At 36.1% G+C, this 15,917-nt stretch overlaps 1 protein-coding gene across 5 annotated transcripts in view; it reads left to right on the plus strand.

Annotated features, from left to right (window-relative positions):
* RRAGB (Ras related GTP binding B) overlaps positions 1-15,917 on the plus strand; it is a 42,545-nt gene that overhangs the window by 17,425 nt on the left and 9,203 nt on the right. For all 5 annotated transcript variants that reach the window (XM_047844271.1, XM_047844270.1, XM_047844269.1 and 2 more), the window contains 2 exons: positions 8,240-8,335; positions 10,562-10,684. In XM_047844271.1, coding sequence (XP_047700227.1) covers positions 8,240-8,335; positions 10,562-10,684 — 219 coding nt within the window. The remainder of the gene's footprint in view (positions 1-8,239; positions 8,336-10,561; positions 10,685-15,917) is intronic.

The following is a 15,917-nucleotide window of genomic DNA, read 5'->3' on the forward strand; positions in this document are numbered from 1 at the left end:
CCCATTTGGTAGGTTGCCTTTTTTGTTTTATTGATGGTTTCCTGTATTGTGCAAAAGCTTTTTTATTTTTATGTAGTCCCAGTAGTTTGATTTTGCTTTTGTTTCCCTTGCCAGAACAGATGTAACTAGAAGAATGGTTCTATTGCCAGTGTCAAAGAAATCATTGCCCATGTTTTCTCTTAGGAATTTTACATTTTCAGGTCTCACATTTAGGTCTTTACTCCATTTTGAGTTCATTTTTTGTGTATGGAGTAAGAAGTTGGTCCAGTTTAATTCATATGCATGTAGCTATTCAGTTTTCCCAGTAACATTTGTTGAAGAGATTATCTTTTTCCTATTGTATATTCTTGCCTCCATTATGGTAGATTAATTGATCATATAAGCATGGGTGTATTTGTGTTCTCTTTTGTTCCATGGGCTCTATGTTTATTTTTGTGCCAGTACCATACTGTTTTTATTACTACAGCTTTGTAGTAGATCTTGAAATCTGGGATTCTGATACCTCCGGTTTTGTTCTTCTTTTTCCAGATTGCTTTGGTTGTTCGGGGTCTTCTGTGGTTCCATACATATTTTAGGATTATTTGTTCTACTTTTGTTAAAAATCCTGTTGGTATTTTGTTAGGGATTGCGTTAAATCTGTATATTGCTTTGGGTAGTATGGACATTTCAGTATTTGTTCTTTTGATCCATGAGCATGGAATATCATTTCCATTTGTTAGTGTCATCTTCAGTTTCCTTCTTCAGTATGTTACAGTTTTCAGAGTACAGGTCTTTTATCTGCTTGGTTTATTCCTATATATTTTATTCTTTGTTTTGCAATTATAAAAGGGATTGGTTTCTTAATTTCTCTTTCTGTTACTTAATTATTAGTGTATGGAAATGCAGATTTCTGTATATTAATTTTATATGCTGCAACTTCACTGAATTCATTTACCAGTTCTAATAGTTTTTTGATTGAGTCTTTCGGGTTTTCAATATATAGTATCGTGTCATCAGCAAACAGTGTAAGTTTGAATTCTTCCTTACCAATGTGGATGCCTTTTATTCCTTGTTCGATTGCTTTGGTTAGGACTTCCTATTAATACTATGTTGAATAAAAGTAGTGAGAGTGGACATCCTTGTCTTTTTCCTGATCTTAGAGAAAAAACTGTCAGTTTTTCACCATTGAGAATGTTAGCTGTAGGTTTTTCATATGGTCTTTATTATGTTGAGGCATGTTCCTTTTAAATCTACTTTGTTGAGAGTTTTTATCATGAATGGATATTATATTTTTTCAAATGCTCTCACTGCATCTATTGAAATGATTGTATGCTTTTTCCCTTTTCTGTTGCTAATGTGGTATATCCCGTTGATTGATTTGCAAATACTAAATGCCTTGTATCCCAGATATAAATGCCACTTGATCATGTTGAATGATTTATTTACTGTATTGTTAGATTCAGTTCGTTAATATTTTGTGGAGGATTGTTGCATCTTTTTTCATCAGTGAGTTTGCCTGTAGTTTTCTTTTTTGTCGTGTTTTTATCTGGTTTTGGTATCAGGGTAATGATGGCCTCATAGATTGAATTTGGAAGCTTTCCTTCCTCATATTTTTTTGGAATAGTTTGAGAAGAATAGTATTCATTCTTCTTTAAATGTTTGTGCTGTCAGCACAGAGCCCAACGCAGGGCTCAAACTCACGGACTGCAAGATCATGACCTGAGCTGAAGTCAGATGCTCAACCGACTGAGTCACCCACGTGCCCTAGCCTCCATGTATTTGTGATCTTTCCAGATTTTTTCTTGTGATTGAGTTCTAATTTTGTACCATTGTGGTCAGAAAACATGCATGATATGCTTTTACTCTTTTATAATTTACCGAGACTTATTTTGTGGCATAACATGTGATCTGTTTTGGAGAATATTCCATGTGCACTTTAAAAGAGTGTATTCTTTTGTTTCTGGATGGAATATTTTGAATATATCTGTTAGTTATATCTGGTCCAGTGTTCAAAGCCACTATTTTTTTGGGGGGTGATTTTCTGTCTTGATGATATATCCATTGATGTAAATGGGGTGTTAAAGTCCCCTGCCATTATTACTTTCAATGCTTGTCTTTGTGTGTATATGTTTGTTTCTTTATGTTCTTTATTTAGGTACTCCTATGTTGATTGCATAAATATTTATAATTGTTCTTACCTCACATTGGATCATTCCCTTTATCATCATGTAGTTGTTGTCTCTTGTTACATAATGCTTTGTTGTCTCTTATTACAGTATTTGTTTTAAAGTCTATCTTGTCTTATATAAGCTTTGCTACCCCATCTTTTTTTCACTTCCATTTGCATGATAAATGTTTTTCCATTCCTTTGTGTTAAATCTGCATGTGTCTTTAAGTGTGAAGTGAGTCTCTTATAGACAGGGTCTTGCTTTTTATACATTCAGTCATGCTGTGTCTTTTGATTGGAGCGTTTAGTCCATTTAAACTCAAAGTAATTATTGATAGATATGTACTTATTGTCATGTTGTTATTTGTTTTATGGTTGTTTTTGTAGTTTTTCTGTGTTTTTTTCCCCTTGTCCTCTTCTTTGTGGTTTGATGGCTTTCTTTACTGATACGCTTGGATTCCTTTCTCTTTATTTTTTGGTTATCTATTATAGGTTTTTGATTTGTGATTACCATTATGCTCATATATAACATCTGATGACTATAGCTGTCTATGTTAAGTTGATGTGTTGCATCCACACAACTCCTGAAACAGAATGCTACAGGCACCAGTGACAGTCACAACAAAGTTTATTGCAATGAGAGGCAAGGCCAACCGATCAGGACCGACACTCTTGATAAGAGTGTGGCCCCGAACAGCCAGGATACAGAGTTTTTATGGCTGATCACATCATTTTATTATCACCTGGGAACAGAACAGAGAAACAGTTCCCAGACGAGTTAGAAACAGTTCCCAGATGAGCTAGAAACAGTTGCCGGATGAGGTGATTATTTTAGACTTTCTGCCGCTAAGTTGCAACCAGTGGATCTCCTTGACCTTGCCTCTGATGCTCTTTTCTTTGAGCTTTTGTTTCCCTCATTAGTGAAGCCTGATTTACAAGAGTGTGAAGCATAATTTACAAGGGTAAAGCAAGGCTATTATCTCTTGACCTTCAGTGTCAGAACAAAGCTGTTATTTTTTAAGCTACGTTAGCCCTACACTACAATTTAACCCTTACAGATGGTCACTTTGAACCCATTCTAAAAGTACTAAATTTTTACTCCTGCCATCAACAACCTTTTATGTATATGATGTCATAATTCATAACTTTTTATTTTGTGAATCTATGGAGTAATATTTATAGATATAATTTATTTTAATCCTTTTGTGTTTAACGTCCATACTAGTATTATAAGTAATTAGTCTACTACTTTTATTATGTTTATATTTACCTATGAAGTATTTTCATTTCATAATTTCATCATAATTTCATAATCTTTTTCCTGGTCATGCCTTTTCTTTCCTCTTGAAGAATTCCCTTTAACTTTTTTAAGGCTAGTTTAGTGGTGGTGAACTCCTTTAACTTTTGTTGCCTGTGAAACTCTATCTCTTCTTCTATTCTGAATGATAGCCTTGCTGGGTAAAGTATTCTTGGTTGCAGATTTTTTTGTTTTAGTACTTTGAATGTATCATGCCACTCCCTTCTCGCCTGCCAAGTTTCTGCTGAAAAAGCAGTGGATAGCCTGATGGGATTTCCTATAAGTTTTCTCATGCTGTTTTTAAAATTCTCTATTTCTCACTACTTTTTGCAATTTTACTTTAATGTGTCTTTGTGTGTACTCCTCTGGTTGATTGTTTTAGGTGTTCTCTGTGCCTCCTGGATCTGGATACCTGTTTCCTTGTCCAGATTAGAGAATTCTTCAGCTATTATTTCTTCAAATACATTTTCTGCCCCCTTCTCTCTCTCTTTTGGAATCCCTATAATGTAAGGGTTATTACACTTAATGATGTTGTTAACTTTCCTTAACCTATTCTTATTTTTTATTATTCCTTTTTTTTTTTTGCTCTTCAGTTTGGTTCTTCCTGTTAATTAGTCTCTCTTCCAGCTCTATGATCCAGTCTTCTTCCTCCTCTAAACTATTGATTCTGTCTTCCTCTTGTGTATTTTTAATTTCAGTTATTGAATCCTTCATTTCTTATTTGTTATTTTTATATTTTCTACCTCTTAAAAGTCCAGTGAGTATCTTTATGGCCATTACTTTGAATTCTTATCACACATATTGCTTATCTTCGTTTCACTTAGCTGTTTTGCTTTTATTTTCTATTGCTATTTCATTTGGGACATACTCTTCTGCCTCCTCATTTTATCTAACTCTGTGTTTGTTTCTGTATCAGATCATTTATGTCTCCTGGTATTGAAAGTAATAGCCTTATGAAGAAAAGTTCTTGTTGTGGCTTGTAGCACAATGTCCCTTGTTTATCAGAACCAGGTGCCTCAGGACTTTCTCCTGTGTGGATTGTGTATGCCTTATTCTTCTGGTTGAGCCACATTTGCCTTCCTATCAGTATGCTATAATGGCCTGCTTTGCCTATTATGCACGCACTGGGTAGGATTTGGTCCCTGTTCTGTTAAGAGGGCAGTCTGAAGCCACTGTGGGCTTATCATTGGGTGGTTTCAGCAATCAGAACAGATGCCTGCCCTCAGCACATTTGCAGGGGCTACAGTAGCATTAAAAACTGAAGTGCAGTCTCCTTGCATTGTCTAATGAGAGGCTTTCGTTTGTGGACAGAGTCTGGAGACGAACCAGCTCTCTGCTCCTGGTCTGTCTGTTGGGGCTGAAATAGCACCTACCAGCAGAGTGCTCTCCCTGTCTTGTCCCCTGAGGGGCTTTTGTTGGTGTATGGGGTCAGGAGTCAGGCCAGATTCCTGCAGGGCCTGCAGGAGTAATGTTTGGCAGGACTCTCTCTCTTTTTTTAAATTTTTTTTTTAGTGTTTATTTATATTTGAGACAGAGAGACAGAGCATGAATGGGGGAGGGTCAGAGAGAGAGGGAGACACAGAATCTGAAATAGGCTCCAAGCTCTGAGCTGTCAGCACAAAGCCCGAAGTGGGGCTCAAACTCACGGACTGGGAAATCATGACCTGAGCCGAAGTCGGACACTTAACCAACTGAGCCACCCAGGCGTCCCAGGACTCTCTTTATACTGCCAGTTATAAGGCTTGGTTACCGAGGCTTTAGTCGAAGGGTTATTTTCCCCTCTCCCCAGTACAGGAGTTACTTTGGAGTAGTGCTGGCCGCTGTAGGATTAGACATGCAGGAGCTGCTCTGGAGGGACTCCTCTGTAGAGTGGGTTGGATAGAACCGGTCCACAAGAGATTGTGAGGGTGAGCTGCATAGTGTTAGCAAGCAAAGTGGAGAGTGTTCATGGTATTTTCTGCAAGTGTCTAGCTATCTAGGCTGTGGGTGCAAAGAAATGGCTCCCACCAGTTCTTTTGTTCTTGGAGAAGTCTCCTAAAGATCCCTTGCCCTCCTTCACATGTTCTGAGATTGGAAAATAAATCTCTTTAATGTGTACCCTAAGCACTTTTCACACTGCTGCTTCTATGCAGTATCTCAGTGGAGTTGTTTGATATGCTGACTCTTTGAGGATGAAGACTTAGTTTCCTATTGCCTTCCAGCTCTCCCAGAGCTGAGCCAGCTGATTTTAAAGTATCTGAATTTAAGCCCCTGACTATAAAAACTCACAAAGTTAAGCCCCACTTGTTTCAAAACCAAATGTTAGGGGGACTCATCTTCCTAGTGCAGGTCCCTATGTCTGGGGTGCCTAATGTGGGGTCTGCTCCTCTCCCTTCTCCATGCTTGTAGTGTCCCTCCCATTTGTGGTTAGTCTGGCTGAGAGTTTGGTTCCCCACATCTCTGCCCCTCACCCTTTCAGTGTGTTCTATTAGCTATGGAAACTCTTTCTGCCAGTCTTTAGATTATTTTCTTGTTTGGTTGCACTGATGTGACTGTTATTTTTGTGTGTCCATGGGATAAAATGAGCTTAGCATCCTCCTAGTCCGCCATCTTCTCCATTTACATCCTCCTTTATGTATGTTTATGTTTACTTATCCTGTTTTATTGTCCTTCAAAAGAGGTAGTTACTGTGAAGGCCAGAAGACCCACCAGGGGTGAGATGAAGAAGGGTTATTGCATTCATTAGGTTAACTTAGAAAATATTTATGCACCAATAGAAGTGCCAATCACTTTAGGTTAGGCTCAATGCCCAGTCCCTCTTAATTACACTGATATGGTATCTTTGGCTTCTTTTCTAGCATGGGGATTAGTACACATAAATTAACCAAAGAAGACACAGTAGAAAGAGATGACTCCTAGCTAGCTATGAGACCCCAGGTCTGGCAAGTAACAAAAATAGTCCAACTTTAGTTTATGCAATATGAGAGGATTTGATTTTAAAGTCTAAGCTGAAAGAGAAGATCCTGTAAGGATAAAGGTAAGAAAAGCAGTTTCAGAATATTGTGGTGATATAGAAGAATACAGTTCCTTTTTGTATTGGAACCTAGGAGTCTAAGGATACCCTTTATTTAAAGGAATTTTTTGGTAATAGCTACAGTAAGGAATACTTTTTTTGTATAACTAGTTACAGTATTGCCTCCAGTGTTTTGGTGTTTGGGCATATTTTGGTGTTTCTAGGTAACCTTACAGGTTATAAACAACTTGACCGGGTTCTGTATTTGACTCTGAAAACTATTTTTGAGTATCTAGTCTTTTTTCCTTCTCTCTTTCCTTTTCTCACGAAATATTAATTCTGTTGTAATTCAGTAGAATATCTGCATGTAGCTTGAGTGTTGGGATTATGAGGGCTGTGTTACTGTTATTCTTGCTGTTGTTTTGTTTTCTGTTTTGTTTCCTTTAAAAATCACTTCATTACCTGGCCCAATTTGCGATAGAAAAACAGAGCATTCCAACAAATAAGGTCCTTATGGATTTTTTTAAATTACTTTTCATTTTTATTAATCAACTTATTGTTTCCTAAATGCTTATAGGATATATACCCAAAGATATATGAATGTTCTTTGTGATATTTTAAACTCAATTAATAAAAGTGTACTTCACTTAATTAAAGATTAAAACTTGCAAGTTTTGAAGTCAAAGTGGCTAGGGTGCTTCCCTAAATATCAATTTCAAGCAAGATAGATAGTTTATTTTATGTGTGTGGGTTCCCCAAGTAAACAGAACCAATAAGTGTGTGTGTGTGTGTGTGTGTGTGTGTGTGTGTGTGTGTGTGTAGGGGGGGGGGATTGATTGATTGATTGATTGGTTTTTAAGGAATTGACTTGTACAATTGTGGAGACTGGCAAGTCCAAAATCTGCAGGACAGGTTGATAGAATAGAGACCCAGGAAAGAGTAGTTATTGCAGTTCCATTCAGAAGTCAGTCTGGAGGCAGAATTCCCCCTTCCTGGCAGAATGGTGACCTTTTTTCTCTTAAGGCCTTCAACTGATTGTATAAAGCCTACCCACATTATGGAGTAGTCTACTAATATAAATATTAATCTCATTTAAAAATGCCTCACAAGAAGATCTAAACTGCTGTTTGACCAAATGTCTGGGTACTGTGGCCTAGCCACATTGATACATCAAATTAACCACCACAGTGTATACATGCGCTCACTACAAACCCACCCAGTCATGGAAAATACCTGTGTATATATATATTTGTACAAATAGGTATTCTTCGATGTGTATGTGGGCATTTATACATAGATACATATCATACCAAAATGGATAGATATTTCTGTTTGTGTGTGGGGGGTGTTATATAGCCAAATAAATGTAGTCCATTCAGAAATAATATATATGAGAATATATTTGAGTATATGCATATATTTGTGTGAGAGAGAAAAATACCTACAAAGGTTAAAGTATTTTAATTTACAATATTATTACCTTAAAGTGACCCAGATTAGGTGATTTGGAACATTAGATATATTTTATAAACACTCCTCTGTATGGTAATTTTTTTTCCCAACACAGTGCTCTCAGTGAGCACTCAGCACAAGCAGCAGAAGCCTGAAGAATTCTAGTAGTTGTACTTTTAGACCTGACCTGAAATAATTTCTGCCATCCTATTTTACGAAGTAATGTACACACTCCTCTGAGGAAAGAGGAAATGTTCTTGTTTAAAATACACTGAAATAATTACATTTCAGATTTTGCAATGAAAGAGAAGAGCTGTTATATGCTAATCTATATGTGGACTTTTTAATTCAGATTTTTAAAGAGCGAGAAGAAGATCTGAGGCGTTTGTCTCGCCCATTGGAATGTTCTTGTTTCCGAACATCTATCTGGGATGAAACTCTCTATAAGGTGTGTATGTTTCCCTTAGTGCCCTTACTTAAGAAAATGAAAAAAAAGCTAAAAGGGTATTGTCAAAAGTAAAAGATTTTAAACTCTGTCATATCCATTTAGATGTGTTGAACTGAAAAAGGAAATAATCTACAATAAATAATTTGCCCAGGTTAGGAAAGTTTTTCCGTTATGATTTGCTCACATAACTCTTCTACCCTATTTGAAAATTATCAAACTTAACCTTAAGAGATTTGGGGTTTGATCTTGAATTGTGTTGAGATACCTACCAAGTGACTGAACTAGCCAGTTTCATCATGATTAATTTCATACTGATCTTTGTGACAGCAGAGGTTTTACTGGCCATCATCCATTGTGACCTGTTGTGGTCTCAATGCTGATTGGATCTGTGTGTAATATTCAGGTATCTCTTCAGTATATAAACTAGTCTGCTTCAGTTTGGATGACAGTAGAATAACAACATTTAGGGACGATATTGGAAATGAGAGTCTTAAAATGAGATATGTTATGCCTAGAATATGGTAGCTTCAACTTTCATGCCATATTGGAGACTAGTATTCTTTTAACCAGGATTGTTTCCATTGCTGTAATGGAAGCACTGCTTGTAGTAGTTGTAGAGGTTATAATAGCTATGTTACAGATTAAGCTGAAATTACATTATTGGCACATAGGCTCCTTATCCTGATTTTTCCCTACTGATCTGGTGATTTGAAAGACTGGCTTCTTTGGGGTCCTCTCCTGGTCAGACCTTTCCTTCCTGCTGCTAATATTCATTGACAAGTCTGACTCTGGGTGGGAAAGCATCTTTCTCTGTCACTGGTAGCTACAGCCTCATTATCAACTGCATCTGACAATTATCTACAACCAGAGAAGCACAGAAACCTGATTTGCCAAGGAGAAAAACCAATGGGCATTAAAAATAGCCATTTATTTCTTTTTTAAACTAATTCATTTTTTCCCAATATTGTTGACTCAGCCTCACTCTAATAACAGATCATTTTGAGATACCTGTCTAGGAAATACTGCTCTAGATTAATTTGGGCCGAATTTCTCTCAAAGCCTTATTCCCATAGAACAGGTAACCGTGAATAAGGATGGACATGACGCACTGATAAGAACCAACTGCGGTGTGAAGGATGGCAATACATAACACGACCAAAGACAATTGGCTAATCACAACACTGCTGTGAGTGACAATGTCTCTGCTGTGGTTAGCTTTGGTGCCTTCTCCAAGGTAAATTCAGCAGTGACATTAACACCGACCTGGGAACTTGGAACCTGAACCCCTATGCTTAAGTAATAAAACTAATTGGAACAGAGACATGGCACTACTATCTCTTACATCAATGTTGCATAGAGCTGACTTAAATTTTTATTTTGTTTTATTCTACAAGCACTCATTGCATATCTGCTTGATGCTGTTGGACACACAAATTGACTAAGACCAGGTTCCTGCCCTCTAGTAGGGGAGAGAAGAACAAGCTTATCAGACAAATTGGAAGGAATTATTACAATGGAAATGCAAATAAAAGAGCCTTAAGAGAATAGAGGGAGGGTGTGGTTAATTTCAACTACTTACATTAGTAATACTTCTCTGGATGAAGTCAGTTTTAGGAATCACACAATGGACCATTTTTAATTCAATTGGATCAATAATTTATACAACTGACAATAATAAGCTTTTTGGAATGATAATGCCACTAATTTCTCTTGTGATTTCTTTTGTACATTATCCCATTAAGGGGAGGGGCCATTTTTCCATGTGACTCTGATGATACTTTTTACAAAATTGATTCTTGGATTTATGTTAAATATAGCACTATTATCTTCTGATATTTAGAGTGGTCTACATTATTGCACTTAAATATTTGTTGAATGGCTGGATTACAAACGTTTTATTTGGTCCAGTAAATCAGAGTTTTCAACTATTCTTAAGGCAAACGTCATGGAATTAAATTATTAATTTTTTAAAAAATTATCAATGGAAAGAAGTTTCTCCAGCATTTTATGTGTTTGAAACTTTAAAAAATTCCATCTGAAGGATAATAATCAAATATCACCTTCATCTCATTTTGTTTGTGTCATGCCATATTTGTTACAAGTATTTGTTTGGGACTCTATATCACCATATTTTGCTGTCCATATGTTATAGTATACTTACTCATTTGCAAAGGTCTGGGACTGCCTACCTGTTAGTAATATTACACTGTGCTTCTGTTCCGTTAGGCTTGGTCCAGCATTGTTTATCAGCTGATCCCCAATGTTCAGCAGCTGGAAATGAACCTAAGGAATTTTGCTGAAATTATTGAGGCTGATGAAGTCCTTTTGTTTGAGAGAGCTACTTTTCTGGTGAGAACTTTCTGTTCTGCAGGTGTACTTCACACTTACCTTCTATCCAGCAACAGAGAACAACATGTTGTTACTTTCAGGAAGAACCTTTTTCCCTCTTGTCATTGCATCAGCATATATAACCTTATTTACAGGTGACCCAAAAGAAGTCCTTTGTGTGTAGCTCTTTAGTAGTTAGTAAGACTTAGATTTTTACAAGCATGCCTTATTATAGAGTTTAGATTATTTCTGCTAAAAATTATTCATTTGTGTTAAATAATTCCTAATTTCCTATTGACTTTTATTATGAAATAAGAGGTATTTTCCTTTTGAGAAAACTCTTATCCCACCCCTTTCTCCAAAAGACTGATTTGAAAACTTTTAACATGTGATTTAGCTAAGAGTTCAGATGGAGAGGTGGAAGGGGAACGAGGTGCCTTGGCATTTTTATTTTTCTCATATAAATTCAACTTAACTATAGAGCCTACTGTGTGTATGGCCCTAAGGGGGTTGCAGTATTATATTTATAAGTAAAATTTTAAAGAACAGTAACAGAAGCTAATTAGGGATGTCATAAAACACTGCATATAATTGCTGATCAGTTTAATAAATATAATTCTAAGAGCAACTCACAGTAAATAATTGGTTACTGAGCTCTACCAATGCCTGATGGTTTTAAAACACATTTCTAAATCTATCTGAGCTTGGTTTCCCTTCTATAAAATGGAGATAATACATCTATACCATAAGTTTATTGTATGGAATAAATGGCACAAGGTAATGTTAAGCCCTAATACAAAGCTTACCATATAGTTGTCATGCTATAAAAAGTAGGTTCTTTTTGTTATTATAGCAACAGAGGGCAGAGAATGTGTACTGTAATTTTTCCTACTCCATCCTTTGTGGAAACATTATTTGTAACTGTAGTTTCTGAGTCATCTATCCTGCTAGGTGGTACAGCTGCAGCAAGAAGTTCTAACTAGAGTGACTTTCTGCTTCAGCTCACTGGCAGGAGTCACTTGCTTGCAGTTTTACTACCCTGCAACCTCTTGCTTCTAGTGTGAATAGCAACAAACAAGTGAGCTATTCTTACCATCTTGATACACATTGGCATGGCAGAATCCTGCTTTCAGCAGTATTCTCCTGCCTTATCCACCACATATGATAGAAGAGGTTAACCTTATATAAGTTCCCTCTTTCTCACTAACAGTAACAGGTGGCTTTGGTTTCTCTTGGAGACCAAGTTTAGTTGTGATCAACCATCTTCACTGAGCGAGTTGAAGTCAAGCAAGGGGAACCTGTTCCACCATTGGTCTAGGAATTACCTTTCGAAAGGTTCACATGGTTTCAGTAAATTGCCCTGTGAATTTTCTTCTGGTGAGCAACTCATTTTTGCTTCCTACTAGAAACTTTATATCTAAATATTCAGCCTATAAAAATACATGATTTTATTAAAATCTGAAAGTGGTAGAAGAAGTATTTTCAGCTGATGTGAGTGTTCATAATGAATAAGTTCATTTATAAATAGTAAATCCTTAGAGGTTGGAATCCTTTAGTTAAGATTTTCATTGTTTTTTATATATATTTAATTTACAATTAAAAAAATTATTTTAATTCTAGTTAACATATAGTGTTATATTAGTTTCAGATATACAATATAGTGATTCGACAATTCCATACATCACCCTGTGCCCATCATCACAAGTGTACTCCTTAATCATCATCCTCTATATCCCCCAACCACCTGGCCTCTAGAAACTATGAGTTTGTTCTGTTAATTAAAAGTATGTTTCTTGATTTGTCACTCTCTCACTCTGTCCTTTATTCCCCTTTGTTTGTTCTATTTCTTAAATTACACATATGAGTGAAATCACATGGTATTTATCTTTCCCTGACTGATTTACTTCGCTTAGCATAGTACTCTCCAACTCCATCCACTTCATTGCAGATGGCAAGATTTCATTCTTTTTTATAGTTGAGTAATATCTACTGTGTGTGTGTGTGTGTGCGTACATGTTATTATCCATTCATCAATTGATAGACACTTTGGGCTGTTTCCATATCTTCACTATTGTAAACAATGCTGCTGTAAACATAGGGTATGTGTCTGTATCCCTTTGAATTAGTGTTCTTGTATTATTTGGATAAATACCCAGTAGTGCGATTGCTGGATCTTAAGGTAGTTCTATTGTTAATTTTTTGAGGAACCTCCATACTGTTTTCCAGAGTGGCTGCACCAGTTTGCATTCCCACCAATAGTGCAAGAGGGTTCCTTTTTGTCTACATCCTCACCACCACCTGTTGTTTTTTATGTTGTTGATTTGAGCCATTCTGACAGGTATAAAGTGATATCTCATTGTAGTTTTTATTTGCATTTCTCTGATAATGAGTAATGTTGAGCATCTTTTCATGGGTCTGTTGCCCATCTATATGTTGTCTGTGGAAAAACGTCTATTCATATCTTCTGCCCATTTTTTTAACTGGATTATTCATTTTTTGGGTGTTGAGTTACAGAAGTTCTTTATATATTTTAGATACTAACTCTTTATCAGATATGTCATTTGCAAATATCTCCTCCCATTCCAAAGGTTGCCTTTTGGTTTTGTTGCTTGTTTCATTTGCTGTGCAGAAGCTTTTAATGTTGCCATAATCCCAATAGTTTATTTTTGCTTTTGTCTTCCTTGCCTCAGGAAACATATCTAGAGACAAGTTTGCCATTGTCAAAGAAGTTACTGACTGTGTTCTCTTCTAGGATTTTGGTGGTTAACACGTCTCACATTTAGGTTTTTTCTAGTTCTGTGAAGCTAGTGGTATTTTGATAGGGATTGCATTAAATGTATAGCTTGTTTTGGGTGGTATAGACATTTTAACATTGTTCTTCCTATCCATGAGATTGGAATGTCTTTACATTTCTTCGTGTCATCTTTAATTTCTTTCATCAGTGTTTTATAATTTTAGAGTACAGGTCATTCACCTCTTTGGTTAGGTTTATTCCTAGGCATCTTATTTTTGTTGCAGTTGTAAATGGTATTGTTTTTGTAATTTCTCTTTCTGCTGCTTCATTATTGGTATATAGAAATGCAACAGATTTCTCTACACTGATATTGTATCCTGTGACTTTAATGAATTTATCAGTTCTAGCAGTTTTGGGGTGGAACTTTTTGGGTTTTTTATATGTAGTATAATGTCCTCTGCCAATCATGAATATTTTATTTCTTACCAATTTGGATGTCTTTTATTTCTTTTTGTTGTCTGACTGCTGTGGCTAGGACTTCCAGTCCTATGTTGAATAAAAGTGGTGCCAGAAGGAGAGTGAAAATAACTTCTTGTTCCTGACCTTAGGGGGAATACTCTGTTATTCCCCATTAAGGATGACATTAGCTATGGGTATTTCATATATGGCCTTTATTATGTTCAGGTGTGTTCTCTATAAACCTACTTTGTTGAGGGTTTTTATAATGAATGGAAGCTATACTTTGTCAAATGCTTTTTCTGCATCTATTGAAATGATCATATAGTTCTTACCTTTTCTCTAATTGATGTGATGCATCATCTTAATTGATTTGCAAATATTGGACTAGTTTTGCAACCCATGAGTAAATCCTACTTGATTGTGGTGAATGATTTTTTAATTTATTGTTGAATTCAGTTTGCTGGTATTTTGTTGGTAATTTTTGCATCTATGTTCATCAGGGATATTGACCTGTAGTTCTCTTTTTTAGTGGTGTCTTTATATGGTTTTGGTATCAGGGTAATATTGACCTCATAGAATGAATTTGGAAGTTTTCCTTCCTCTTCTATTTTTGAAATTCTTTAAATGGTTAGTGGAATTTGCCTGTGAAGCTATCTAGCCCTGGACTTTTATCTGTTGGGAGAGTTGTGATTTCTTTTTTTTGTTTGTTTGTTTATCTTTTTTATTTTTGAGAGAGAGAGAGAGAGAGAGAGAGCGAGTGTGAGAGCACCCAGCAGGGGAGGAGCAGAGAGAGAGGAAGACACAGAATAAGAACCAGGCTCCAGGATCTGAGCTCTTGGCATGGAGCCTGATTCAGGGCTCAAACTCACAGACGGTGAGATCATGCCCTGAGCCTAAGTTGGATTTTTAACTGACTCAGCCACCCAGTGCCCCAAGTTTTGATTTCTAATTCAGTGTCTTTGCTGGTTGTCAGTCTGTTCAACTTTTTTATTTCTTCCTGTTTCAGTTTTGGTAGTTTATATGTTTCTAGGAATATATCCATTTCTTCTAGGCTGTCCAATTTGTTGGCATATAGTTTTTCATAATATTCTCATGCTTTTTTATATGGTTGGTTGTTATTTCTACTGTCTTATTTTATTTATTTGGGTCTTTTCTCCTTTTGTCTTGATCAGACAGCTTAGAGGCTTATCAATTTTATTTTTTCGAAGAATCAGCTCCTGGTTTCATTAATCTGTTCTATTGATTTTTTAATTTTCTTCATCATTTATTTCTGCTCTGATCTTTATTATTTCCTTCCTTCCACTGGTTTAGGTTTTGTTTGTAGTTCTTCTCTACCTCCTTTTGGTGTAGAGTTAGCTTGTTTGAGATTTTTCTTGCTTCTTGAGGTAGGCTTGTTAAACTTCCTTCTCGAACTGGTTTTGTTGCATCTGAGAGGTTTTGGATCCTTGTTTTCATTTGTTTCCATGTACTTTATTTATTCTTTGATTTTCTGGTTGATCCATTTATTGTTTAGTAGCATGTTCTTTATCTCCTTGTATTTGTAGTCTTTGCCAACTATTTCTTATGCTTGTCTTATAGTTTCATAATGTTGTAGTCAGAAAATATGCATGGCGCAATTTCGATATTCTTGAATTTGTTGAGGTTTGTTTTGTGGGCTTGAGAAGAATGTATATTCTCTTGTTTTAGGATGGAATGTTCTGAATATATCTATTAAATCCGTGTGTTCCATTATGTCTTTGAAAGCCATTGTTTCCTTGTTGATTTTCTGTTTAAATGATCTGTCCATTGATGTAAGTGTGCTGTAAAGTCCCCTACTATTATTGTATTATTATCGATTAATTCCTTTGTTTGTTATTAACTGCTTTATGTGTTTGGGTGATCCTAGCGTAGGAAACCTGTAACTAGTTAGCATGCCAGAGCCTTGTTCGTTATTGAAATTAACCAGGCAAATTGCTCCACAAACTAAAACTGGCCACCATGCACAGAAATGGGAAAGAGCTATCAGTGTCCATGTCTAAGCTATCCTGTCCATGTCTAAGTTGGGTGAGATTTCTTATGCTG

The sequence above is a fragment of the Prionailurus viverrinus genome, chromosome X, assembly GCF_022837055.1.
Source record: "Prionailurus viverrinus isolate Anna chromosome X, UM_Priviv_1.0, whole genome shotgun sequence".
In the NCBI taxonomy this organism is placed as follows: domain Eukaryota; kingdom Metazoa; phylum Chordata; class Mammalia; order Carnivora; family Felidae; genus Prionailurus; species Prionailurus viverrinus.